This window comes from Scyliorhinus canicula, chromosome 15, assembly GCF_902713615.1.
Source record: "Scyliorhinus canicula chromosome 15, sScyCan1.1, whole genome shotgun sequence".
NCBI classification, from domain to species: Eukaryota; Metazoa; Chordata; class Chondrichthyes; order Carcharhiniformes; family Scyliorhinidae; genus Scyliorhinus; species Scyliorhinus canicula.
The window spans coordinates 42,030,467-42,058,452 of NC_052160.1; the positions used below are offsets into that span (position 1 = coordinate 42,030,467).

Below are 27,986 nucleotides of genomic sequence, written 5' to 3' on the forward strand. Positions count from 1 at the left end.
TGAGGGGTCCCCCCCCCCTGCCTAGGTCAGGTTGATGGGGGTCTCCCCCCCCCCCAGGTCAGGTTGATGGGGGGTCTCCCTCCCCCAGGTCAGGTTGATGGGGGGGTCTCCCTCTTCCCCCCCCCCAGGTCAGGTTGATGGGGTGGTCTCCCTCTTCCCCCCCCCCCCCCCCAGGTCAGGTTGATGGGGCTCTCCCTCCCCGCCCCCCCCCCCCAGGTCAGGTTGATGGGGCTCTCCCTCCCCCCCCCAGGTCAGGTTGAGGGGTCCCCCCCCCATGTCAGGTTGATGGGGGGTCTCCCTCCCCCAGGTCAGGTTGATGGGGTTCTCCGCCCCCCCAGGTCAGGTTGATGGGGGGGCACCTACCCCTCCAGGTCAGGGTGATGGGGGCCTCCCCCCCTCCAAGTCAGGTTCATGGTGGTCTCCCCCTCCCCCAACCAGGTCAGGTTGATGGGGGTCTCCCCCCTCCCCCAGGTCAGGTTGATGGGGCTCTCCCTCCCCCCCCCCCCAGGTCAGGTTGATGGGGTCTCCGCCCCAGGTCAGGTTGATGGGGGTCTCCCTCCCCCAGGTCAGGTTGATGGGGGTCTCCGCCCCAGGTCAGGTTGATGGGGGTCACCCACCCCCCCAGGTCAGGTTGATGGGGATCTCCCCCGCCCCCCAGGTCAGGTTGATGGGGGGTCTCCCTCCCCCAGGTCAGGTTGATGGGGGGGGTCTCCCTCTTCCCCCCCCCCCCAGGTCAGGTTGATGGGGGGGTCTCCCTCTTCCCCCCCCCCCCCCCCAGGTCAGGTTGATGGGGCTCTCCCTCCCCCCCCCCCAGGTCAGGTTGATGGGGCTCTCCCTCCCCCCCCAGGTCAGGTTGAGGGGTCCCCCCCCCATGTCAGGTTGATGGGGGGTCTCCCTCCCCCAGGTCAGGTTGATGGGGTTCTCCGCCCCCCCAGGTCAGGTTGATGGGGGGGCACCTACCCCTCCAGGTCAGGGTGATGGGGGCCTCCCCCCCTCCAAGTCAGGTTCATGGTGGTCTCCCCCTCCCCCAACCAGGTCAGGTTGATGGGGGTCTCCCCCCTCCCCCAGGTCAGGTTGATGGGGCTCTCCCTCCCCCCCCCAGGTCAGGTTGATGGGGGTCTCCGCCCCAGGTCAGGTTGATGGGGGTCTCCCTCCCCCAGGTCGATGGGGGGATCTCCCCCGCCCCCAGGTCAGGTTGATGGGTGTCTCCCCCCCCCCCCAGGTCAGGTTGATGGGTGTCTCCCCCCCCCCCCCCCCCAGGTCAGGTTGATGGGGATCTCCCCCTCCCCCCCCCAGGTCAGGTTGATGGGGCTCTCCCTCCCCCCCCAGGTCAGGTTGAGGGGTCCCCCCCCCGCCTAGGTCAGGTTGATGGGGGTCTCCCCCCCCCATGTCAGGTTGATGGGGGTCTCCCCACCCCCCCAGATCAGGTTGATGGGGGGTCTCCCTCCCCCAGGTCAGGTTGATGGGGTTCTCCCCCCCCCCAGGTCAGGTTGATGGGGGGGGGGGGGGCACCTACCCCTCTAGGTCAGGGTGATGGGGGCCTCCGCCCCCCCCCCCAAGTCAGGTTCATGGTGGTCTCCCCCTCCCCCAACCAGGTCAGGTTGATGGGGGTCCCTCCCCCAGGTCAGGTTGATGGGGCTCTCCCTCCCCCCCCCCCCCCCCCCCCCCCCAGGTCAGGTTGATGGGGGTCTCCGCCCCAGGTCAGGTTGATGGGGGTCGCCCACCCCCCCAGGTCAGGTTGTTGGGGCCTCCCCCCCCCCCCCCCCCCCCAGGTCAGGTTGATGGGGATCTCCCCCGCCCCCCAGGTCAGGTTGATGGGGGTCTCCCTCCCCCCCCCCCCAGGTCAGGTTGATGGGGGGTCTCCCTCCCCCAGGTCAGGTTGATGGGGGGGTCTCCCTCTTCCCCCCCCCAGGTCAGGTTGATGGGGGGGTCTCCCTCTTCCCCCCCCCCCAGGTCAGGTTGATGGGGCTCTCCCTCCCCGCCCCCCCCCCCAGGTCAGGTTGATGGGGCTCTCCCTCCCCCCCCCAGGTCAGGTTGAGGGGTCCCCCCCCATGTCAGGTTGATGGGGGGTCTCCCTCCCCCAGGTCAGGTTGATGGGGTTCTCCGCCCCCCCAGGTCAGGTTGATGGGGGGGCACCTACCCCTCCAGGTCAGGGTGATGGGGGCCTCCCCCCCTCCAAGTCAGGTTCATGGTGGTCTCCCCCTCCCCAACCAGGTCAGGTTGATGGGGGTCTCCCCCCTCCCCCAGGTCAGGTTGATGGGGCTCTCCCTCCCCCCCCCCCCAGGTCAGGTTGATGGGGGTCTCCGCCCCAGGTCAGGTTGATGGGGGTCTCCCTCCCCCAGGTCAGGTTGATGGGGGTCTCCGCCCCAGGTCAGGTTGATGGGGGTCACCCACCCCCCCAGGTCAGGTTGATGGGGATCTCCCCCGCCCCCCAGGTCAGGTTGATGGGGGGTCTCCCTCCCCCAGGTCAGGTTGATGGGGGGGGTCTCCCTCTTCCCCCCCCCCCAGGTCAGGTTGATGGGGGGGTCTCCCTCTTCCCCCCCCCCCCCAGGTCAGGTTGATGGGGCTCTCCCTCCCCCCCCCCCCCAGGTCAGGTTGATGGGGCTCTCCCTCCCCCCCCAGGTCAGGTTGAGGGGTCCCCCCCCCATGTCAGGTTGATGGGGGGTCTCCCTCCCCCAGGTCAGGTTGATGGGGTTCTCCGCCCCCCCAGGTCAGGTTGATGGGGGGGCACCTACCCCTCCAGGTCAGGGTGATGGGGGCCTCCCCCCCTCCAAGTCAGGTTCATGGTGGTCTCCCCCTCCCCCAACCAGGTCAGGTTGATGGGGGTCTCCCCCCTCCCCCAGGTCAGGTTGATGGGGCTCTCCCTCCCCCCCCCAGGTCAGGTTGATGGGGGTCTCCGCCCCAGGTCAGGTTGATGGGGGTCTCCCTCCCCCAGGTCGATGGGGGATCTCCCCCGCCCCAGGTCAGGTTGATGTGTGTCTCCCCCCCCCCCCAGGTCAGGTTGATGGGTGTCTCCCCCCCCCCCCCCCCCAGGTCAGGTTGATGGGGATCTCCCCCCCCCCCCAGGTCAGGTTGATGGGGCTCTCCCTCCCCCCCCAGGTCAGGTTGAGGGTTCCCCCCCCCCGCCTAGGTCAGGTTGATGGGGGGTCTCCCCCCCCCATGTCAGGTTGATGGGGGTCTCCCCACCCCCCCAGATCAGGTTGATGGGGGGTCTCCCTCCCCCAGGTCAGGTTGATGGGGTTCTCCCCCCCCCCAGGTCAGGTTGATGGGGGGGGGGCACCTACCCCTCTAGGTCAGGGTGATGGGGGCCTCCGCCCCCCCCCCCCAAGTCAGGTTCATGGTGGTCTCCCCCTCCCCCAACCAGGTCAGGTTGATGGGGGTCCCTCCCCCAGGTCAGGTTGATGGGGCTCTCCCTCCCCCCCCCCCCCCCCCCCCCCCAGGTCAGGTTGATGGGGGTCTCCGCCCCAGGTCAGGTTGATGGGGGTCGCCCACCCCCCCAGGTCAGGTTGTTGGGGCCTCCCCCCCCCCCCCCGGTCAGGTTGATGGGGATCTCCCCCGCCCCCCAGGTCAGGTTGATGGGGGTCTCCCTCCCCCCCCCCCAGGTCAGGTTGATGGGGATCTCCCCCCCCCCCCCGTCAGGTTGATGGGGGTCTCCCTTCCCCCCCACCCCCCCCCCCCCAGGTCAGGTTGATGGGGATCTCCCCCCCCCCCCCCAGGTCAGGTTGATGGGGGTCTCCCTCCCCCCCACCAGGTCAGGTTGATGGGGATCCCCCCCAGGTCAGGTTGATGGGGGTCTCCCCCCCCCCCCCCCCAGGTCAGGTTGATGGGGGTCCCCCCAGGTCAGGTTGATGGGTGTCGCCCCCCTCCCCCCCCCAAGTTAGGTTGATGGGGATCTCCCCCGCCCCCATGTCAGGTTGATGGGCCCCCCCCCCCCAGGTCAGGTTGATGGGGCTCTCCCTCCCCCCCCCCCCCCCCCCAGGTCAGGTTGATGGGGCTCTCCCTCCCCCCCCCCCCCCCAGGTCAGGTTGATGGGTGTCGCCCCCCTCCCCCTCCCCCAGGCAGACACGCGGGTCTCTCCCATTTCCCTCAGCCTGTGACTGACGGAAATCCTCTCCAGCTGCCTCCCAGCCCACAAGCGCTCAGATATCAGCAGCTCCGCTCATCCTCCCCGCCGCCCCTGCCTCTCACTCCGATCAATGCAGCTCCCGGGCCGGCCGCCGCTCGCTCCCCTCTCCCGGCCACTGGGCAGCAGCGAGGAGGCCGGAGGATGTTGGCCGGGGCCGGCTGGCTGCTGCTCCTCAGCAAAGCAGGTAAAGGTCAGCATTTCACCCACACAGGGGCAGGGGGCGCTGGGGGCAGAGCGCAGGCGGATCCTCTTCATCCTGCATTTGTTTTCCATCTAACTTATCGCATCGTCTTCTGTACCGTTATGTTACAGTAAATTATTGTAAATCCTGCAGTGCGTGTCCATGGGATAGGGGGTCGGGGTGGCGCCTCTGGCTCGAGGATCCTTTGCCCCTCCACAAGTTGCTCTTCCAGAGCTGTAACAGGAGGACTGAGTGTCAGCACTACTGAACTTTCTATCCAGCACTGGCCGACTGCAACAGAGCTGATTGTTCCAGGTTTGACTGGCATGTAACAGGACTGACTGTGTGTTAAAAAGGATCATCTGTCCCAGGGCTCTGTATAACAGCAAGAAGTCTTTCAACACCAGCTGAAAGTCCAACAGATTTGTTTCGAATAACTAGCTTTCGGAGCACAGCTCCTTCCTCAGGTGAACTGTGCTCCGAAAGCTAGTGATTTGAAACAAACCTGTTGGACTTTAACCCGATGTTGTAAGACTTCTTACTGTGCCCACCCCAGCCCAGCCCCGGCATCTCCACATTATGTGTATAACAGGACCAACTGGGTGTTTAAAAAGATTATCTGCCCCAGGGCTGTGTATAACAGGACTGACTGTGTGTGTTTATAGTCTTTATTGTCACAAGTAGCCTACATTAATATTGCAATGAAGTTACTGTGAAAAGACCCTAGTTGCCACATTCCCGGCGCCTGTTAGGGTACAGGGAGGGAGAATTCAGAATGTCCAAATTACCTATCGGCACTTCTTTCGAGACTTGTGGGAGGAAACCGGAGCACCCGGAGGAAACCCAGGCAGACATGGGGAGAACGTGCAGACTCCACACAGACAGTGACCCAAGCCGGCAATCGAACCTGGGACCTTGGTGCTGTGAAGCAACAGTGCTAACCACTGTGCTACCGTGGAAAGGATTATCATTCCCAAGGCTGTGTATAACAAGACTGACTGTGTATAACAGGATTAACTGTCCCAGGGCTGTGTACAACAGGACTGACTGTATGTTTAAATGGATTATATGTCCCAGGGCTGTGCATAACAAGACTGACTGTGTGTGTATAACAGGATTATCTGTTCCAGGGCTGTGTATAACAGGACTATGTGTGCATAACAAGATTATCTATCCTAGGACTGTGTATAGCAGGACTGACAGAGTGCGTGTAACAGGATTATCTGTCCCAGGGCTGTGCAGAACAGGACTGACTGTGTATAACAGGACTGACTATTTGTATAACAGGGTTGTCTGTTCCAGGGCTGTGTATAACAGGACTATGTGTGTGTGTGTGTAACAGGATTACCTGATCCAGGAACGTGTACAACAGGACTGACGAGTCCTGGGCCAATATTTATTCTTTGACCAATGTTGCGAGAGCAAATTATCTGGTCATGATCACACTGTTTATTTGGATCTTGCTCTGTGCAAACTGGCTGCCACGTTTCCCACATTACAACATTGAACACAGTAGTTTCTAAAACACGCGGGTGTGTCCTGAGGTTATAAAAGGTGCCACATGAATAAAAGTTTCTCTGGCTTTTCTTATTGCATAACCTTATGCCCCCCTCAATCTCGGCTCATGGCTGACAAGAAGGTGGGATAGAAAATGGAACCTGGCAACAGCTGATCCTTTAGGAGGGCAGGAGAATGGGAGAAAGAAGGGCACAAAGACACAACAACAATTTATATTAATGTAGCACCTTTAACGGAGTAAAAATCGTAGATGCACTATCAAACAAGGTTGACAGTATGACCATAGATGACCAACAACTTAGCTAAAGACATAGGTTTAGGGAGTGTCTGGAAGGACGAGAAAGAGACTGAGATTTTAGGGAGAGAACTGCCGGTTTGGGGCCTAGGCAGTGGAGAGCGCGTCTACCAATGGTGATGTGATTAAAACGGGGCCAGGACTGGAGGAATGCAAAGATCCCAGAAGCTTGTGGGGCTGGAGGAGGGTACCGAGATCGGGGGACGCGAGGCCATCAAGGCATTTTGACACGGGATGAGAATTTAATCCGCAGAGTATTCAAATTTCTGAATTGGAGTCACTAATTGGGGTTTGTGTCCTGCAGGATTTCTACTGGCTTCGATGCAGCCAAACTGCGGCGGTGTGCTTCTGCCCAGGGTCACCAGTACAATCCTCCAGTATGCTCGACCGGTGACTGACCCCATCAATGGCACAAGGTGCTCCTGGACCCTGCACGCGTCCACTTCACAGACTGTGGAGCTAGAGATTATCTCCTACCAGACATTCTCCCGAACAGACGCCAGCTGCACCTCTGCTTACCTGGCCATCAAACTGGGGCCATCACAGAGGGAAAGGCGCTTCTGTGAACCATTCCGGAGTATTCCCCAGATTGGGAGAAAGTTAGTGATTCGAGGAAAAGGGCCTGGTGTTGTCACCCTACGATCACCCTACGGCATGAAATCAGGATTTAGGCTGCGGTATTCGGGTGAGTTGTGATGCATTGTCAACCATGTGAGACGTTGGGAAATGTTTGCAGGAGGCTTGTCCAGCCTTTTCGCTGGGGAGGCCAAGTTTGTGCTTTTTATCATTCAAGATAATGGGTGCAATCTAACAGAAATGTTTTGTAGAGTCATTTGTGGCGGGATTTGCTGGGGGCTTCCCACCATCTCTGTCAGCGAGTTCCCCATTACTATCCAACCTAACTGAATAGAAACAGAGTCCCACAGGGAGTGTATTTAGCTGTGTGTTTCCCGGTGCCTTCAGTGCCAAGAGACACCCCGCTATTTAATGCTCCCCCACTCAGCCCGGTTTTGTTCACTGAGGAACTCCGCTCGCCAGAACTCCCCAGTGCAGCAAGAGGTCAGGACGCCATTTTAAAATCATGTCCCGCTCTCTGGAGGCCCTGACACAACTCCCTCCCCCAAGCCTCAACTCACAATGAAGGGGTCTCCGGCATCCCCCCCCCCCAAAACACTCACACATGGCACCCCAGGCCCAATCGCTGCCATGTGAAAAAGGCCAGCTTGGCACCTTGACCATGCCAACCTGGTACCTTGGCAGTGCCAGGTTGGCACAGTCAGGGTGCCTGGCTGCCACCAGCAGTGACAGGGTACTACCCTGCCCAGAGGATCTGGTCCCTGTTCGTGGAGACTAGTACTGAATGGCGCTCGTCTGAGGATTCCAAGGCAAAGCGAATAGATCACAATGCCTTGGATACCTCATGGAACTCCATATTAAAGTGAGACTAGCTACCTCACTTTTGCCAAAAAGTGATGGCACAATTCACATCACAACGTCTCGCGAGATCACGTTAAATCTTGCAAGGCGTTGCAAGACGGGTAGATCCCGGGAGCAGAGTCACCCGGCCTCTATCGGCCATGTTGCGCACGGTGCGCTGCCTTTTAGGCATACATGGCCATTCAATCGCAGCCTAAGGCACTTTTCTGGGTCCTGAAGTGTTTTCCCCGGTCGAGCCCACACTTAAAAAATTATTTTCAGCACCAGGGAACTGAACTCGCTGGTCAGACCGGCTCCTCAGAAATTGGGCAACCATTTTGAAAGGCTGTCCCGATCTGTAATGGACGAAGGGTGACAACCCATGAGGAATGTCACCCCCCACATATGGCACTACGCTACGCCATGCCCCCTTCCAACCCCTCGCCTTTCAGGACCCCCACCCTTTACCTCCCCAATCTTTCAGAGGCCCCTTCATACCCACCCTGCAACCCTCCATCCTTCATACCCCCTCCACCCTCCTTTCATGGGCACAGCTCCCCTCAGGCCCTGACCCTTGGCAGTGTCACCGTGGCACCCAGAAACCCTGGCACTGCCACCCTGGGAGTGCTCCTACCGGTTTTGCAGTGCCACTTGGGCACCATGGCAGTGCCAGGCAGAGGACCAGAGCGCTAACCTGCCCTATCCCTGACCACCCAGGGGCCTCTGATGGCCAAGGAGACCCTGTCAGTTGCCGTGACGATGGGTCCATGTTTGCGTGGACCAGTACTAATCAGCGCCCACGTGGCCGCTCGCTGGGGAGCTGATTAGATGATGGGAGACCATTAGATAGGGGCTCCTTTCCATTAATGGGATGGAGAATGGCCTTAACTGGTGATTATTGATTTCTCGCCATGCCACGGCGGGATCCGGATCTCATCAACTGGAACAGGTTGGTTAGATCGGCGTCTGGCGCGGTTCCTGATTTCGGACTCCCACGATCTAACCAGCTGCTGGGTTTGCGCCCACGCGACACGGCTGGTAGATCTCGCCATGGTTCAGAATAACAATAAACTGAATTTACAAAAAAAAAAGCTAAGGCATTAAGAAAAGAAACAATTCCTGAGCAAAAGTAAAGCAATGTCATTAACAATAAATTGTTCAGTTAAAAAGGAGTAATTCATAAAGAAATGAGCAGAGTCTGAGAGGGTCAGTCTCTATGTGTGCCTGCCGCATTGTCAGTCTCAGGTTACTCACACACTCCCCTCAGCCACTGTGAGTGGGTGTAGGTTTAAATGTGTCGGTGTGCGGTGTGGAGAGTGAATGCAAAACCTGAGACTGGGAGTGAGGCAGACACACTCTCACTCCCACACACTCCCTCAATTCCAAACATTCACCCGCACGCTCTCTCGCTCTCAAACACTCACACAATCACTCTCTCGCTCCCAAGGTTCACACATTCACTCTCTTGCTCTCAAACAATCACACAATCACTGTCTCGCTCACAAACACTCGCATACTCATCCTCACTTCCAAACACTCGTACTTACTCTCCTGCTCACAAACGCTGGCACACTCACAGTCTTGCTCACAAACACACACACTCATTCTCTCACTCCCAAACACACACACTCACTCTCTCACTCCCAAAGACACACACTCATTCTCTCACTCCTAAACACACACACTCACTCTCTCACTCCCAAACACACACTCACTCTCTCACTCCCAAACTCACACTCACTCTCTCACTCCCAAACTCACACACTCACTCTCTCACTCCCAAACACACACACTCACTCACTCCCAAACACACACTCACTCTCATTCCCAAACACACACACTCACACTCTCATTCCCAAACACACACACTCACACGCTCACTCCCAAACACACACACTCACTCTCTCACTCCCAAACTCACACACTCACTCTCTCACTCCCAAACACACACACTCACTCACTCCCAAACACACACACTCACTCACTCCCAAACACACATTCATTCTCATTCCCAAACACACACACTCACTCTCTCACTCCCAAACACACACACTCACTCTCTCACTCCCAAACACACACTCACTCTCATTCCCAAACACACACACTCACACACTCACTCCCAAACACACACACTCACTCTCTCATTCCCAAACACACACACTCACTCTCTCACTCCCAAACACACACACTCACTCTCTCACTCCCAAACACACACACGCACTCTCTCATTCCCAAACACACACACGCACTCTCTCATTCCCAAACACACACACTCATTCTCTCACTCCCAAACACACACACTCACTCTCTCATTCCCAAACACACACACTCACTCTCTCACTCCCAAACACACACACACTCACTCTCTCATTCCCAAACACACACACTCATTCTCTCACTCCCAAACACACACACTCATTCTCTCACTCCCAAACACACACACTCACTCTCTCACTCCCAAACACACACACTCACTCTCTCACTCCCAAACACACACACTCACTCTCTCACTCCCAAACACACACACTCACTCTCCCAATCCTAAACTCTCGCAAGCTCACTCTCTTGCTCCCAAACAGGCAATCCAGCTCTCTCCATCCCAAATACAAGCACACTCACACCTTTTCTCCCAAACTCTCACACACTCACTCTTTCTATTCCAAACACTAACACACTCTCTCACCTCTTGCACTTGCAGCAACATATGCTTGGGCTGCATCCCATCATATTTTGGAAATGGAGTTAAGGCTGCCTGAGGACTCCCGAAACCTAGTCTGACATGGTTGACATTCCCTCCCCAGCTGACATCAAACATGTGCCGCCTGCCAACTGCCCCCCACCTGAGGTCCAGTCCAAACCCCCCATCCACTCTGAACCTCCCTCTTCCCCATCTACTCTGAACCTCCCTCTCCCCCATCCACTCCGAACCTCCCTCTCCCCCATCCACTCCGAACCTCCCTCTTCCCCCATCCACTCCGAACCTCCCTCTTCCCCCCCATCCACTCCGAACCTCCCTCTTCCCCCCCATCCACTCCGAACCTCCCTCTTCCCCCATCCACTCCGAACCTCCCTCTTCCCCCCCATCCACTCCGAACCTCCCTCTTCCCCCCCATCCACTCCGAACCTCCCTCTTCCCCATCTACTCCGAACCTCCCTCTCCCCCATCCACTCCGAACCTCCCTCTTCCCCCATCCACTCCGAACCTCCCTCTCCCCCCATCTACTCCTTCTGCACTTAGTAGTCATTCTGAGAGCTCTGCAGGCAGAAACCAACAGTTCAAACCTACCTAGCAACTGACTGCATCACACTCATCCAATTACTGTTCAGCCTATCAGCAGCCACTGCATGGAGAAAACAGCCTGTCATTGGAGCCTCGCAGCTTTTTTCAAAATTCTCACCGTGAGTATTTTAAAAATAAATTTAGAGTACCCAATAAATGTTTTCCAATTAAGGGACAATTTAGCGTCGCCAATCCACCTAGCCTGCACATCTTTGGGTTGTGGGGGCGAAACCCACGCAAACATGGGGAGAATGTGCAAACTCCACACGGACAGTGACCCAGAGCTGGGATCGAACCTGGGACCTCGGCGCTGTAAGGCAGCCCCACTGCGCCACCGTGCTGCCCACCATGAAGTCTTTAATGGTCAAGCTCAATGATGTTGTGGGTCAGATCAAAATACCTCCGGCGTCACATTCGGCCCATGGGCTGGAGGTTGAACAAGCACGGTTTACAGCCTTTCTATTGAAAGTAGGCTAATGAATCTGTGTGTGTATATTTATCATAATGTCTAATCTGTGTTAATTGTAGATATCTGTATAAATTTTCTCCGAACCCTGTTGAGTGTAATCACATCCTTCCTCTAAGACAATAAGACATTAAGAAATAGAAACTGGGGCGTCACGCTGGCACAGCGGTTAGCACTGCTGCCTCATGGCGCTGAGGGCTCAATTTCGATCCCAGCTCGGGTCACTGTCCGTGTGGAGTTTGCACATTCTTCCCGTGTCTGTGTGGGTCTCAACCTCACAACCCAAAGACGTGCAGGGTAGGTGAATTGGTCAGGCTAAAGTGCCTCTTAAAAAAAAAATAGAAACAGGAGTAGGCCATGCAGCCTTTTTAGCCTGCTCCGCCATTTAATAATGGCTGATCAAACACTCACTTAAGGGGTCCACATTCCTGCCTTACCTTTATAACCCTTAATTAACCTACTGATTAATTACCAATCTCAGCCATGGAAATGTTCAAGAACCCGGCCTCCATAAAGAATTCCGCAGATTCACTTCTCTGAGAGAAGAAATTCTCAATGTAACAGAACAGTACGCAGCACTCTAGCTGTGGTTTAACTAGTGTTTTATACATAGAACCGTCTCTATTTCTGTACCTTCCTCCAGCTCTACAACACCATGCCCAGGATATCTGTTCCTCCAATTCTGGCCTCTTGCACATTTCGAACATTTATTCACTCCGCCATTGGTAGTTGTGCCTTCAGATCCCACACTGTGGAATTCCATCCCTTACACTCTCTACCTTGCTGCCTCTTTCTTCTCCTAAGACACGCCAAACCGACCTCTTCTACAAAGCTATTGGTCGTCTGCCTTATTAACTTGTTCTGTGGCTTTCGGTGTCAATTGACAACACCCCTCTGAAACCGCCTTGGGATGTGCAAGGCGATATACAAATTCCAACTGTGCATTTTCTGATTCCCACAGTGTGTGTTTGTCAGTGTGTGATGTTTATGTGTTGCCAACCCAGCATCAAACATGGTGTGAGTGATGGGGGCGGGATGCAGTCCGTGTGCTATTAAAGTTCCAGCCCTGTATCTGAGTGTCGGGCTCTGCTGATGGAATTCTAATCATGTATTGTCTTCACTCCTAGTGCTTGTACCAGATGCTAAATGTCGAGGAATTGACAGGAGGACCATGGAGCTGCGAACTCTGACTCCACCACCTTCCTCAGTGTGGGGGGAGGGGGAGCAAGTTCATCTCAGCAAAGGAGAGGCTGTGACGTTCTCTACCGCAACTGGAAAAGGACATCAATTCATTCTGGGACACCCCAGCTTGTCCCCAGTGCAGGAGAGACGGGTTCCTCCCTGGACTCATCAATCTTCCTCACCTCTTGGACATTCTGTGCCCCCAGCCCATCCTTCAGATCAAAGACTCAGATCTCGAGTTCAGTTGCAGAAGGGTGAAATTCCAGCAACAAAGGATTCCCAGTCACATCCCAGTACCACATTTGGCCCCAAGTCTCTGGGAACACAAACTCGCCCAGAAAAATCTAAAACTTCATCAGGGCCAGGAATCCTTAAAATTGGTGCTCTTTCAAGTTCCAACCCTCGCCTCCATCCCAATCTGGCCTCCATCACCTACCCCTCCGATTCTGATCCGCACTCTGCCTCCCTCTCAGGCTCCGGTCCGAGCCTCCCCTCCCCCACAACCCCCAGTCCGAGCCCCCCCTCCCCCACCACCCCCAGTCCGAGCCCCCCCTCCCCCACTACCCCCAGCCTGAGTCCCTCCCCCACCACACCCAGTCCGAGCACCCCCTCCCCCACCACCCCCAGTCTGAGCCCCCCCTCCCCCACTACCCCCAGCCTGAGTCCCTCCCCCACCACGCCCAGTCCGAGCACCCCCTCCCCCACCACCCCAAGTCCAAGCCCACCCTCCCCCACCACCCCCAGTCCAAGCCCCGAGCCCACCACCCCCAGCCCGAGCCACACCTCCCCCACCACCCCTGGTCAGAGCTCCCCCTCCCCCACCAGCCCGAGTCAGAGCTCCCCCTCCCCCACCAACTCCGGTCTGACCTCCCCCTCCCCCACCAGCCCGGGTCAGAGCTCCCCCTCTGGCCCCGGTCCGACCTCCCCCTTGCCCTCGGGCTCAAATTTCCCCTCCAGCCCCGGTCCGAGCAGCCCCTCCCCCACCACCCCCAGTCCGACCTCCTCCTCCCCCATCAGTCCCGGTCCGACCTCCCCCTCCAGCCCCGGTCTGAACTCCCCCTCCCCCACCACCCCCAGTCCGATCTCCCCCTCCCCCACCAGCCCCAGTCCGACCTCCCCTCCCCCACCACTCCCAGTCCGACCTCCCCCTCCCTCGCCAGCCCCAGTCTGACCTACCCCTCCCGCTCCAGCCCCGGTCCGACCTCCCCCTCCAGCCCCAGTCCGACCTCCCCCTCCAGTCCCGTTCCAAGCACCCCCTCCCCCACCACCCCCAGTCCAACCTCCCCCTCCAGCCCCGGTCCGCCCTCCCCCTCCAGCACCAGTCCGACCTCCCGCTCCAGCCCCGGTCTGACCTCCCCCTCCAGCCCCGGTCCGACCTCCCCCTCCAGTCCCGTTCCAAGCACCCCCTCCCCCACCACCCCCAGTCCAACCTCCCCCTCCAGCCCCGGTCCGCCCTCCCCCTCCAGCACCAGTCCGACCTCCCGCTCCAGCCCCGGTCTGACCTCCCCCTCCAGCCCCGGTCCGACCTCCACCTCCAGTCCCGTTCCAAGCTCCCCCTCCCCCACCACCCCCAGTCCGACCCCCTCCCCCACCACCCCCAGTCCGACCCCCTCCCCCACCACCCCCAGTTCAACCTCCCCCTCCCCCTCCAGCCCCGGTCCGACCTCCCCCTCCAGCCCCTGTCCGACCTCCCTCTCTAGCCCTGGTCCGACCTCCCCCTCCGGCCCCGGTCCGACCTCCCCCTCCGGCCCCGGTCCGACCTCCCCCTCCAGTCCCGTTCCAAGCTCCCCCTCCGCCACCACCCCCAGTCCGACCGCCTCCCCCACCACCCGCAGTCCGACCTCTCCCTCCCCCTCCACCCCCAGTCCGACCTCCCCCTCCAGCCCCGGTCCGACCTCCCCCTCCAGCCTCAGTCCGACCTCCCTCTCTGGCCCCGGTCCGACGTCCCCCTCCAGCCCCGGCTCAACCTCCCCCTCCCCCACCACCCCCAGTCCGAACTTCTCCTCCAGCCCCAGTCCGACCTCCCCCTCCAGCCCCGGTCCGACCTCCCCCTCCAGCCCCGATCCGACCTCCCCCTCCAGCCCCGGCTCAACCTCCCTCTCCCCCACCACCCCCAGTCCGAACTCCTCCTCCAGCCCCAGTCCGACCTCCCGCTCCGGCCCGACCTCCCCCTCCAGCCCCGGTCCGACCTCCCCCTCCAGCCCTGGTCCGACCACCCCCTCCAGCCCCGGCTCGACCTCCCCCTCCGGCCCCGGTCCGACCTCCTCCTCCGGCCCCGGCCCGACCTCCCCCTCCCGCCCCGGTCCGACCTCCCCCTCCAGCCCCGGTCCGACCTCCCCCTCCAGCCCCGGTCCGACATCCCCCTCCAGCCCAGGCTCGAACTCCCCCTCCAGCCCCGGTACAAACTCTGCTTCCACTCTCATCCTCAATTCCAAACCGAACCTCAACTCAACCCTACCGCTCGGCCCCAGCCATCCTTTCTCTCCTTTCTTTCCTGAGAGTACAACCATGGCGGATAATGAAATAAGTTTGAAAAATTTCACTCCACCTTCAGCTGTTCCAAACAAAGACCAGGGAAATGTGAGCAGAAAGAAACTGAGCGGCCAGCCTGTCCTGGAGTCATCAGGAGGTGCCTGGGGCATGTCCCCTGGATCACACACCCATTCCAGTTCAGGGCAGCTAACCAGCACATGGTCTGTGGAACCCACTGAGATAAACAGCAGTGAGGATGACATGGATACCAGAAGTGATGCCAATAGCCGCCTGGTCAGTACTCCACTGGGAGAACCAAAATCCCCACTAAAGATCTCAGGAGATCTTGGAACAACTGACCAAGCATCAAAGGCCCAATCAGCAGGGAGGATCCCACCATCACATGCAACGGCACCTAAAGTCTCCTCGGTCACAGCAAACCTTTCTGCAGACGTGGTTTCCTTTGATCAATGGAGGAGTAGCCAGCAGGACCACTCTGACACATATGGCATCACACTTTCGGCACACCGTGAGATTGAGTTAGTGACAAGGCCCCAGTCACGGGACAAAATGGAGGCTCCAGTCACATTGACCCCAGCCCACGACCTTTCAACTCACTCAAGTATTCTTGTCGACGAGGGAGTGGTGGAGATGTCCCCAGGGAGTGGTTGTGCAAACAGGGTGGAACGATCCAGTACAGCTAGCGATACAACATGGACTGAGAGCCAGGACCAAAACGCCCTTCCTGGTGTCCCTGCCAAACCCAGTGAGCTTATCACACCTCAGTCAGATCAAGACAGGAAACAGGAAAGTGAGTCAGACCAACACACGCTTTTTTTCTCTCACATCACTGACATTCCTACCTCAGAATCACCCTCCGTTCAAAATGCAAACACAGAAAACCTTGTAAACAGTTTCAAGATGAATTCAGTGGCAGGAGTGAATCAACCAGACCCCACTCATTGGGCTTTGAATTTTAAAGCCACTTCATCAGATTTTGATGGAACCGTTACACCAGCTCTCAGCCAAGTAAAGATTAAATCCCTGTCCAGTTCCTGGAACATATTTGAATTTCCTGAGTTGCTGACCCATTCTTCAAACCTTCCAGTACAGGAAGTTACTAATGGCGCTGAAACAGATACAGCAACACTGAGCTATGAGTCGGGACCCAGGAGCAGTGAACGTCGCCCTGAAATACCTCCAGTAGTTGCCACTCTGAGTGGGGCTGTTGCAACACAGAGTGCTGGATCACAGTTCCCGGTAATGCGTGAAAATGCCTTCACGACACAAGGGGTATGGTTCGCCAACAGAATCCCCAGTTCCATTTCATTCAATCCAGGTATGACTCTTGTTGCCATTTCTGCTGATGGAAATGGAGGGGTAATGGTGTCAAGTGAAGCAATGGAGGATAGTGGTGGTGCTACAGGCAGGGGCTCTGAGACTGAGAACACCAGAGACACCTCAGTGGAGGATGGTGGGAACGTGACAATGTTCACCAGTGCCAAAGACAGTATGACCACGGCAATAGCCACTCGCACCCAAAGGTTAGAGGTTACTCCAGCTGCTAAAAGTAGTTCTGGCATCTCAGTCATTTTCGATTTATCAGGGACTGAAAAGGATGTCAACAGATTGAAGGCTGTCCCTGACAGCATGACTAAAACAATGGTTACCACAGAACCTTCTGGTAAAACCATTCGGTTTGAGGGAGGAACCAGTCCACCATCAAATTCTGGAGGGCCAAATACAGGTGGGCTCCCAACTGAGGGTAACTTTGTATCTGGAGAGATAGTGCCAATATTCAGCCCAAGAACATCTGCACCAGAGCCCATCACACTACAGCCACCAGCAAATGCAAGCCTGCCATCTGTTGAAGTTGATCACAGCGCATCCCCACCTCAAGAGATCTTTCCAACCACCCTGTCACTCACAGGGTTGTCAGAGAGAACTTCAACAGTCTTGGAGGGGTCTACATCGCTGACCAATACCAGAGGAACCATTGCTCCAACCTCAAGTAAAACCACAATGCCCAGACCTGACAATCCAATGTCATCTTCGGGAAGGACAGATGAATCACAAACGTCTGCAGACGAGAGGCTTAGAGAGACTTCAGCCCCAGTAATGAACCAAGCTTTCCAGGACGCGACAGTGCTGAGCAGACCAGTAGATGCCTCAGGATATCCATCCTTCACTCCAGAATCTTTGGATCAAACTCAGTCTGCCACTAGGCCTGCAACACTGCCTCACCTCCCAGTGCCGACTTACTCCGTTGTTTCAGTGACAAACCTGGCACAGCCTCTGCCATCTGTACCCACCGTTAAGACAGTATCTCAATCATCTACTGACCAGACTGGCATTGGGAGTTCACAAACACTTGGCAGCTCCTCTGTCTCGGGTAGAGGGGAACCAGCTTGGCCAACCACTGTCAATCTGAAGTTTACAATTCCTCCTCTTCCAGCTTCTTCTTCTGTCGAAGAGGAAGAAAATATAGCAACCAGCGAGGGAACACCCTTGTCGTGGACGCTGCCGTTGAACCAGTTGGCATCAGAACCTACTGATGGTTCTCCAGGACTTAGTGTCTCACATGTTGACACAAATGATCTTAACACCAATCGATCCCAATCACCTCAGCCTGGAGGAAGCGAACAATGGCAAAGGGAAATATTGTCAACACTTGCTGCTGCACACTCTGCCACCATTGAGGGCTTTCGGACTTGGGATCAGTCTGATTTAGGGATATTGTCAACCGGCCATGGGGTAGACCCAACCTTGGGGTCCTCCGTTTCTCCTGAAGGAACCACATCACTTCCAACAGCTGCAGTGTTAAGTCCCAGGAATCCCACTACCCCAACACGTAACAGGGACAACAGCTGGGCGCTGAGCAGGGATGAGACCTCTCTAAGCTCGCCCATCCCAGCAATGGGAACGCTGACATCCCTGATGCCAACGTCCCAGCCACTGCACTCGGACGTTAACCCAACACCATCAGAAAGAGCTGCTCAAACCACAGTGCATCAACCTACACAAGGCACGCTGGGGGAGGTGATGACCTCAATCCTGTCGTTCACTCCAACAGAGAAACGCAAACAAATTTTTATCGTGGGGAATGAGCTGCCACTGATCAAAGGTGAGCTTGGTAACAACTGACCAATCACAAGCTTGAATGGTGAGAACTGACCTCTGACCTGAGGCCAGAGATTCTGTACTTATTGTGCTGAGTAATCTGTTCACGGGGCAATTGTAAACACGGCTAGAACAATTCATTCCCTGGAGTTGGATGGAAGGGGGAACAGGCGGTTGTGGGTGTTGCTTTCTCTAGAATCACCAAGGTGACCTGTCCAAAGGCACCATTAATGACACAGCAAAGTTAACATATTTCCATTGTGGAACTTGGCGATTCAGTGAAAAGAAAGTACGTGCATTTACATAGAACATAGAACAGTACAGCACAGAACAGGCCCTTCGGCCCTCGATGTTGTGCCGAGCATTGTCCGAAACCAAGATCAGGCTATCCCGCTCCTCGTCATTCTGGTCTTATGAGCAAAGGTTGAGGGAGCTAGGGCTTTTCTCTTTGGAGCGGAGGAGGATGAGAGGCAACTTAATAGAGGTTTATAAGATGACGAGGGGGATAGATAGAGTGGACTATTCAGAGACTATTTCCTCGGGTGGATGTAGCTGTTAGAAGGGGGCATAACTATAAGATTCAGGGTGGGAGATATAGGAGGGATATCCGAGGTAGGTTCTTTACTCAGAGAGTGGTTAGGGTGTGGAATGGACTGCCTGCTGTGATCGTGGAGTTGGACACCGCGTCCGTAAGGGTTTTGTGATGTCCCAAAGTCCTTTGTAGCATACCCTAACCCAATTAAGTTCTTTAGAAGGGCAGTTACTGTTGTAGTACAGGAAACCCAGCGGCCAACTGCACATAGAAAAATCCTGCAAAGTGAAGAAGAGCCACATTGGGCTCAAAGTTTCTCCCCACAGCTGCTGAGCTTTTTCCCAGCATGTTCTGTTTTTATTTCAGATCTCCAGCATCTGCAGCATTTTGCTTTTATTATCCCACTAAATGATAATGACCAGATAATCCATTTCAGAGATGTTGATTGAGGGATAAATATTAGCCAGGACACTATTGAAAACTGCCCTGCTTCTGTTCATAATAGTCTCCTGGGATCCTTTCTATCCATCTGAGGGTGCAAATAAGTCCTTGGTTTAACATTTCAGCCTCTGATAGTGAGATATAAAGACATATGCTTGAAACACTGGGATATGGAGGGGACACATTGGAAATGATGGGATATGGCGGATAGACTGGGAACATTGGAATATCGATGGGCACATTGGGAATGAGGGGATATGGAGGGTACACTGGGAACATTGGGATAGAGAGAAAACTTGGGAATGATGGGATATGGAGGGTACACCAGGAACATTGGGATATCGAAGGACACATTGGGAACACTGGGAGCATTGGGATATAGAGGGGGCACACAATGGAACAATTGAAAGTTGGATAAAGTTAAAGGAAAGGTTGGCAGGTGGAGTTTGAGGGGGTCGTGGAGGTTTGGGATCACTGGCAGTGGAAGAGAAATCACAGCAAATTGTCAGTTCAGATGTTTTCATTTGCAGCCATGTGTTCAGTGTTTGGTCTAAATGTTTATGTGGAAAAATGGTCAAAGTTTCCAAAGGTCTTATCAATAAAACAACTGTTGATGGACTGCAGCCAACATACAACCCCCAGGCTTCAGTCAAATGTTCCATAGCCTGAAGCACTGACCAACATGCCAGTCTGTCCATCAGCAAATAAAATATTTTGCAACAGCCTCTGTCATAGTCAGATCCCTTTTTATTGGTTACGATTCTCCCTGGATATCACTTTCCAGCACAGAAACCGACCATTCGGCCCACATGGTCTATGCTGATGTTTATCCTCCAAATAAGCTTCCTTTCACCGTCCTCTATCTCACCTTATTAGCACATCCTTCTGTTCCTTTCTCCTTCACGTATTCATCTAACTTCCACTTAAATGCATCTATGCTATTTGCTACACCACTCACGGTGATATTGAGTTCCGTATTCCTGCTACTTTCTACTCTGGGTAAAGACATTTCTCCTGAATTCTCTATTTATTTATTTATTTATTTTTAATTTTTAATTTAGAGTACCCAATTCATTTCTTCCAATTAAGAGGCAATTTAGCGTGACCAATCCACCTACTCTGCACTTCTTTGGGTTGTGGGGGCGAAACCCACGCAGACACGGGAAGAATGTGCAAACTCCACACAGACAGTGACCCAGTGCTGGGATCGAACCTGGGACCTCGGCGCATGGAGGCAGCCGTGCTAACCACTGCGTCACCGTGCTGCCCTGAATTCCCTGTTTATGACTATCTGGTATTTATAGAATCCCTACCGTCCACAAGGCGGCCATTCAGCCCTTCGAGTCTGCCCCAACCCTCTCGAAGAGCCCCCTATCTAGGCCCAATCTCCCACTCTAGCCCCCGTAACCCCAAAACCCCACCTAACCTTTGGACACTAAAGGGCAATTCACCATATCCAATTCTCCTAACCTGCTCATCTTTGGTCCCTGGTTTTGGGCCACACTTCAGAAGCACTTCGCTGGTAGTAAAGCACTTTGGAAGATGCTGAGGTTGTGAACTGCACAATGGAACATAGAGACACTGGCAACAGTTATAAAGGACAGGGAAAATACAAGTTCTGTCTTTCATTGTGTAATATGGTCACTCCAGCACCTCCGGTACCTAGTTGCAGGGATGGTGAGTTATATCTTCTGAGATTATTTTAAGGGCCATCATCCTCAGCCCAAATAACAACTTGCATTTATATAGTGCCCGAATTGGAGTAAAAGACTTCTCAGGAATGTAGTCTGTCAGAAATTTCATACTGTGCCATATAAGGAGATAATCGCACAGGCTTGGTTGGAAAATTGGGAGGAGGAGAGGTAGGGGTAATGGTAAATGAGGAGAGGTGAAGGTTTAGTGGAGGGAAGCTGGAAACTTAGGACCTTGGCAGCTGAACATATCTGCCAATGTGCAACAATAATAACTGGTGCTCAACCAGAGTTGGAGGTGTACAGAGTTTTTGAAGGGTTGTGGGATTGAAGGATTTTTATTTATTATTCTTTCAAACCGTTGTTGCTCATGAATGGGATGGTTTGGAGTCACAGGCAGGCGAGGTAAGGACGGCAAACTTCCTTCCCTAAGTGGCATCAGTGAAGCAGATGAGTTTTTATGACAGTCAGCAATAGATGTCATGATCACCATTACCGAGATGAGCTTTTAATTCCAGATTTTATTCATTGAATTTAAATTTCACAAGCTGCTGTGGTGGTATTTGAACCCATGTTTCCCAGAGCATCAGCCTGGCCTAAAAGCAAATTACTGCGGACGCTGGAATCTGAAGCAAAAGCAGAAAAGTCTGTTGCATGAGCTTTCACAAAGAGTCATCCAGACTCGAAAGGTTAGCTCTCGTCTCCCTCCGCAGATGTGGTCAGACCTGTTGAGATTGTCCAATGTTTTCTGTTTTTGCATTAGCCTGGGTTTCTGGGTCACTAGTCACGTTACCACTAGGCCAACACCTTCCCAGAGAAAGGGAAGGACAAGGCTATCGAGGGATTTGAACACAAAGATGAGGATTTTAACTTGCTGGGGGCAGCACGGTGGCACAGTGGTTCGAATCTGACCTCGGGTGACTGTCTATGTTTTCCCTGTGTCTGCGTGGGTTTCCTCCGGGTGTTCTAGTTTCCTCCCACAGTCCAAAGATGTGCAGGTTAGGTGGATTAGCCATGATAAATTGCAGCTAGGTGGGGTTACAGGGATAGGATGGGGGATGGACCTGGGTAGGGTGCTCTTTCGGTTGGTTAGTGCAGACTCAATGGGCTGAATGGCCTCCTTCTGCACTGTAGGGATTCTATGATTCTATTCTATGATTCTCTTCCAGAGGGCCTCAGAGTGAAGATCCCAACAAAACTCATTCTGGACATGAACTTCACCCTCCAATTGGGAGACTCGACATCTGAAGAATACCAGAACTTGGCCGAGGATTTCACACACAAGGTGAGAGTGCAAAATCATGCTGCATTCCATAAAACCATTGGCCTAGCCACTTTCTTGCAAGGTAGGGTTGGTCTTTTAAGACAGGAATGTAATTGTGCTGTTGTGCGATATGCCTGTTCCCCCTCTTAGAGCTGACAAGAATCTCGACAATTTCTAGAGACGTTGAGTGTCCTCTCAATCCCAGCCAGTGCCAGATGATGTAGTGAATGTGTGGTTATAACATGACTCGTTTACTGAAATCCTCCATTAATCGGGTATTTTTATTGCCTCTGCATGAATAGTGTTGTGCCTTGTTATTGGCAGCCTACGAATATTCCTTAGACTGAGAGCATCACACTGGATTGTGAATAGCCAACGCTGATGCCGTGTGCCATCTCCCGCCACGTACAAGCCTGGCTCCTTTACCTACGTTAGAAGAGGTCACGGTTATGTTGTTCTCTGAGTCTGAATGAAGACTGTAGACGTTCAGTTAACACCATCACTTTATTCAAAGGGTTCGTTCTGCTTCCAGAGCTCAAATAGATGTAAAACAGTCAAGAGTTATGACCAGTGAAGCTAAGGTAAACTGCCTATGCTGAGCTGTCTCTGTCTGCTGCTGCTCCCTAGCCCTGTGCTTCTCAAAGAGGTGGATCCTACCTTGGGCTTGACCCTTTATACCCGTCTATGATGCTGCCCTCTAGTGGTGCTGTGGCTGTTACATCTGTGCTGCAGTCCCTGGTGTATGTGCAGATGTATGTACAGATATATATACAGATCACTACAACGGTGACCTTAATTTTCTCAGAAACCCTCCCGGTATCGGCAAAACAAATCAAGGTTTGGACACAAATCACTCAACGTTATCAAAACTAAAACACAAGATCCTGAGCGGCGGGATCGAGGGCAGCTCTCTGATGACACAAAGCCATATCTCACTAAGCGAGAAAAGATGCTCACCAGGAGCTACATTTTGTGGCCTAGCCTCGACACAGACATCGCAAATTTAGTGAAACAATATAACATATTTCGGGAAAACCAGACCCACCCCCCCACCCACTCCAACCTCCCTTCACCCAGGGCAGGCCATGGGGCTGGCGCACATAGACTTTGCCGGATCTTTCTTGGCTTCTGTGTTCCTGATCTTGGTGGATGCACATTCCAGGCGGATGGATGGATACATCGCATGGCCTCTATGCCCTCTCATACCACGATTGAGAAATTTCAAGAGATTTTGTACACTTGGCATCCTGGAAGCCCTAGTCTCCGACAATGACACAGCCTTCACTAGCGGGGAGATCCAGGCCTTCATTTTTTATTTTTTTTTCTCTAAATTGTTCCAATTAAGGGGCAATTTAGCGTGGCCAATCCACCTACCCTGCACATCTTTGGGTTGTGGGGGCGAAACCCACGTGAACACTGGGAGAATGTGCAAACTCTACACGGACAGTGACCCAGAGCCGGGATCGAACCTGGAACCTCGGCGCTGTGCGGCAGCAGTGCTAACCCACTGCGCCACCGTGCTGCCCAGATCCAGGCCTTCATGAAATCAAATGGCATCATGCACATTAGGATGGCGCCATATCATCCATTGTTCAACGGTTTGGCAGAGCGAGCAGTGCAGACCTCAGAAATGGTATGAAGAAGCAGCCGGCCGCATCTGTAGAAACTAGGTTGGCACGATTGTTATTAGATTTCAGAACCACTCCCCATGCCAAGACAAGGGTCACCCCAACTGAACTATTGATGGGATGACGGCTTTGCACCAAGTTAAGTTTGTTATTTCTAAATTTGACGGGGAGGGTGGAGTCCCAACAGGAAAATCAGAAAATAAATCACAATGCCATAAGATCCGAGAGCATGTTTAAGACAGGTGAAGCAGCCTATTTACGGGATGTAGGAGATGGTTCAAGTTGGGTTCTCGGAGCCATATTATATAAAAGGGGGCATGTATCCTACAAGGTGGAGGCCACAAAGTTCTGAGGATGCATCTGGACCAGCTCAGGAGTAGGGAGCCTGGCTTTGTTGTGGCCCCGCCTCCAATCCCAGTGCAGGTGGCACAGGGCTACTGCCTGTAGAGGACCCTATGCCCGTCTCACCCAATTGTGAGGACTTGGGTTCAGCAAGGGAGGCTGAGAAATTGGGGGTTCCCCGAAAGCCAATACCGAAGAAGAACTGACATCGGTGACCCTTAGATGCCCCCAAAGAAGCGAATATCACCAATCCGCTTCACACCTCCCAATCCGACTCTGCCTGCCACAGACTCGAGGCTGAGTGCAAAAAGGTGGCGGAGACCTCTTCGCCATGGAGGAAATTGAGGGTGAAGTGACTTGAGGGGGGAGGGAGTTATGACAACCATGAAGGCCATGTGGGATCGTCGATTGAACTCCCCATGGAGTTCATGGAGTATGAATTCCCCTATTGAGCAGGCAGAGACTCGCCCAATAGGAACCATTTGGCGGGAGTTTAAAACCTGCAGCCAGATCAGACCGGCATTTCCGATATTCCCGGCCTGGGACAGAAGCATAGTACACTGGTAGTGTTGCTGGGTAACCATTCTCATTGGTAGCGTTGCTGGGTAACCCCTCACACTGTTAGCGTGGCTGGGTAACCACTCTCACTGATAATGTTGCCAGATAACCATTCATTGGTAGTGTTGTTGGGTAACTGCTCATATTGATAGTGTTGTTGGGCAACCACTCTCACTGGTAGTGTTGCTGGGTAACCGCTCACACTGACAGTGTTGCTGGGTAACCACTCTCGCTGGCAGTGTTGCTGGGTAACCGCTCACACTGGCAGTGTTGCTGGGTAACCACTCTCGCTGGCAGTGTTGCTGGGTAACTGCTCACATTGGCAGTGTTGCTGGGTAACCACTCTCACTGGCAGTGTTGCTGGGTAACCACTCTCACTGGCAGTGTTGCTGGGTAACCACTCTCACTGGCAGTGTTGCTGGGTAACCACTCTCACTGGCAGTGTTGCTGGGTAACCAATCTCACTGGCAGTGTTGCTGGGTAACACTCTCACTGGCCAGTGTTGCTGGGTAACCGCTCTCATTGATAGTGTTGCTGGGTAACCAGTCTCATTGATAGTGTTGCTGGGTAACCAGTCTCATTGATAGTGTTGCTGGGTAACCGCTTTCATTGTCAGTGTTGCTGGGCAACCACTCACACTGGCAGTGTTGCTGGGTAACCGCTCTCATTGGCAGTGTTGCTGGGTAACCAGTCTCACTGGCAGTGTTGCTGGGCAACCACTCTCATTGATAGTGTTGCTGGGTAACCACTCTCACTGGCAGTGTTGCTGGGCAACCACTCTCATTGATAGTGTTGCTGGGTAACCGCTCTCACTGGTAGTTTGACATAATCTGACAGGAAAGTGAGATCATTTTCATAATTTTCATCATTCTGCAGGTTTCCCCATTTTATAAGAAAGTTCCTGGATTTCAGCAGTTGCTGGTTAAACACTTCAGGTGATTAAAGTTCAGCTGACTAATTCACTTCTCATCTAGTCTAATATTGAGAGTTTTTTCCCATTTCGTTCAACGCAAAAGGGCACCTACCCGAGCTTTTAACATTAATGCATTTTCTCCATCATTAATACTGCCTACTAATTCCTCCACCATTAGTAGTCTTAAACCTTTGAGATTAATACTTTGGGAACACTGTCTATGTTTGGGGAGTTAACACAGTGTGACGTTATCTGTGGAAGCTGTGTGTGTGTGCGGGCTGTTATCTGGGGATGCTGTGTGTGTATTCGTCCTGTACCTGTGGATGCTGTGTGCAAGCTGTTACCTGTTCCACGCTTTGTGAGTGTGGCCTTTTACACGCTGTGTGAGTGCGGCCTGTTAGACGCTGTGTGAGTACGGCCTGTTCCACGCTGTGTGAGTACGGCCTGTTCCACGCTGTGTGAGTGCGGCCTGTTACACGCTGTGTGAGTGCGGCCTGTTACACACTGTGTGAGTGCGGGACTGTTACACGCTGTGTGAATGCGGGGCTGTTACACGCTGTGTGAGTGCGGCCTGTTACACGCTGTGTAAGTGCGGCCTGTTACACGCCGTGTGAGTGTGGCCTGTTACACGCTGTGTGAATGCGGGGCTGTTACACGCTGTGTGAATGCGGGGCTGTTACACGCTGTGTGAGTGCGGGGCTGTTGTACGCTGTGTGAGTGCGGGGCTGTTACACGCTGTGTGAGTGCGGGGCTGTTACACGCTGTGTGAGTGCGGGGCTGTTACACGCTGTGTGAGTGCGGGGCTGTTACACGCTGTGTGAGTGCGGGGCTGTTACACGCTGTGTGAGTGCGGGGCTGTTGTACGCTGTGTGAGTGCGGGGCTGTTGTACGCTGTGTGAGTGCGGGGCTGTTACACGCTGTGTGAATGCGGGGCTGTTACACGCTGTGTGAGTGCGGGGCTGTTACACGCTGTGTGAGTGCGGGGCTGTTACACGCTGTGTGAGTGCGGGGCTGTTGTACGCTGTGTGAGTGCGGGGCTGTTACACGCTGTGTGAGTGTGGGGCTGTTACACGCTGTGTGAGTGCGGGCCTGTTACACACTGTGTGAGTGCGGGGCTGTTGTACGCTGTGTGAGTGCGGGGCTGTTGTATGCTGTGTGAATGCGGCGCTGTTACACGCTGTGTGAATGCGGCGCTGTTACACGCTGTGTGAGTGCGGGGCTGTTACACGCTGTGTGAGTGCGGGGCTGTTGTACGCTGTGTGAGTGCGGCGCTGTTGTACGCTGTGTGAGTGCGGCGCTGTTGTACGCTGTGTGAGGGCGGGGCTGTTACACGCTGTGTGAGTGCGGGGCTGTTGTACGCTGTGTGAGTGCGGGGCTGTTACACGCTGTGTGAGTGCGGGGCTGTTGTACGCTGTGTGAGTGCGGGGCTGTTGTACGCTGTGTGAGTGCGGGGCTGTTGTACGCTGTGTGAGTGCGGGGCTGTTGTACGCTGTGTGAGTGCGGGGCTGTTACACGCTGTGTGAGTGCGGGGCTGTTACATGCTTTGTGAGTGCGGGACTGTTGTACGCTGTGTGAGTGCGGGGCTGTTACACGCTGTGTGAGTGCGGGGCTGTTACACGCTGTGTGAGTGCGGGGCTGTTACACGCTGTGTGAGTGCGGGGCTGTTACACGCTGTGTGAGTGCGGGGCTGTTACACGCTGTGTGAGTGCGGGGCTGTTGTACGCTGTGTGAGTGCGGGGCTGTTGTACGCTGTGTGAGTGCGGGGCTGTTGTACGCTGTGTGAGTGCGGGGCTGTTGTACGCTGTGTGAGTGCGGGGCTGTTGTACGCTGTGTGAGTGCGGGGCTGTTACACGCTGTGTGAGTGCGGGGCTGTTACACGCTGTGTGAGTGCGGGGCTGTTGTACGCTGTGTGAGTGCGGGGCTGTTGTACGCTGTGTGAGTGCGGGGCTGTTACACGCTGTGTGAGTGCGGGGCTGTTGTACGCTGTGTGAGTGCGGGGCTGTTGTACGCTGTGTGAGTGCGGGGCTGTTGTACGCTGCGTGAGTGCGGGGCTGTTGTACGCTGTGTGAGTGCGGGGCTGTTACACGCTGTGTGAGTGCGGGGCTGTTGTACGCTGTGTGAGTGCGGGGCTGTTACACGCTGTGTGAGTGCGGGACTGTTACACGCTGTGTGAGTGCGGGACTGTTGTACGCTGTGTGAGTGCGGGGCTGTTGTACGCTGTGTGAGTGCGGGGCTGTTGTACGCTGTGTGAGTGCGGGGCTGTTACACGCTGTGTGAGTGCGGGGCTGTTACACGCTGTGTGAGTGCGGGGCTGTTACACGCTGTGTGAGTGCGGGGCTGTTGCACGCTGTGTGAGTGCGGGGCTGTTGTACGCTGTGTGAGTGCGGGGCTGTTGTACGCTGTGTGAGTGCGGGGCTGTTGTACGCTGTGTGAGTGCGGGGCTGTTGTACGCTGTGTGAGTGCGGGGCTGTTACACGCTGTGTGAGTGCGGGGCTGTTGTACGCTGTGTGAGTGCGGGGCTGTTGTACGCTGTGTGAGTGCGGGGCTGTTACACGCTGTGT

At 54.8% G+C, this 27,986-nt stretch overlaps 1 protein-coding gene across 1 annotated transcript; it reads left to right on the forward strand.

The window, feature by feature from the left end:
* The first annotated feature begins 14,820 nt into the window (after window positions 1–14,820).
* On the forward strand, window positions 14,821–25,451 carry LOC119978150 (mucin-6-like). Its single transcript, XM_038819590.1, has 3 exons — window positions 14,821–18,060; window positions 21,890–22,005; window positions 25,389–25,451. Exons 1-3 carry the CDS (start codon window positions 14,973–14,975, stop codon window positions 25,449–25,451), a joined length of 3,267 nt encoding a protein of 1,088 aa, XP_038675518.1. The 5' UTR covers window positions 14,821–14,972.
* Window positions 25,452–27,986: the final 2,535 nt, after the last annotated feature.

Coding starts and splice junctions, on each gene's coding strand:
- LOC119978150 (XM_038819590.1), top strand. CDS start 14,973: ATGGCGGATAATGAAATAAGTTTGAAAAATTTCACTCCACCTTCAGCT. Junction 18,061..21,889: donor TGAGCTGCCACTGATCAAAG/GTGAGCTTGGTA, acceptor ATTCTCTTCCAG/AGGGCCTCAGAGTGAAGATC. Junction 22,006..25,388: donor CCGAGGATTTCACACACAAG/GTGAGAGTGCAA, acceptor ATCATTCTGCAG/GTTTCCCCATTTTATAAGAA.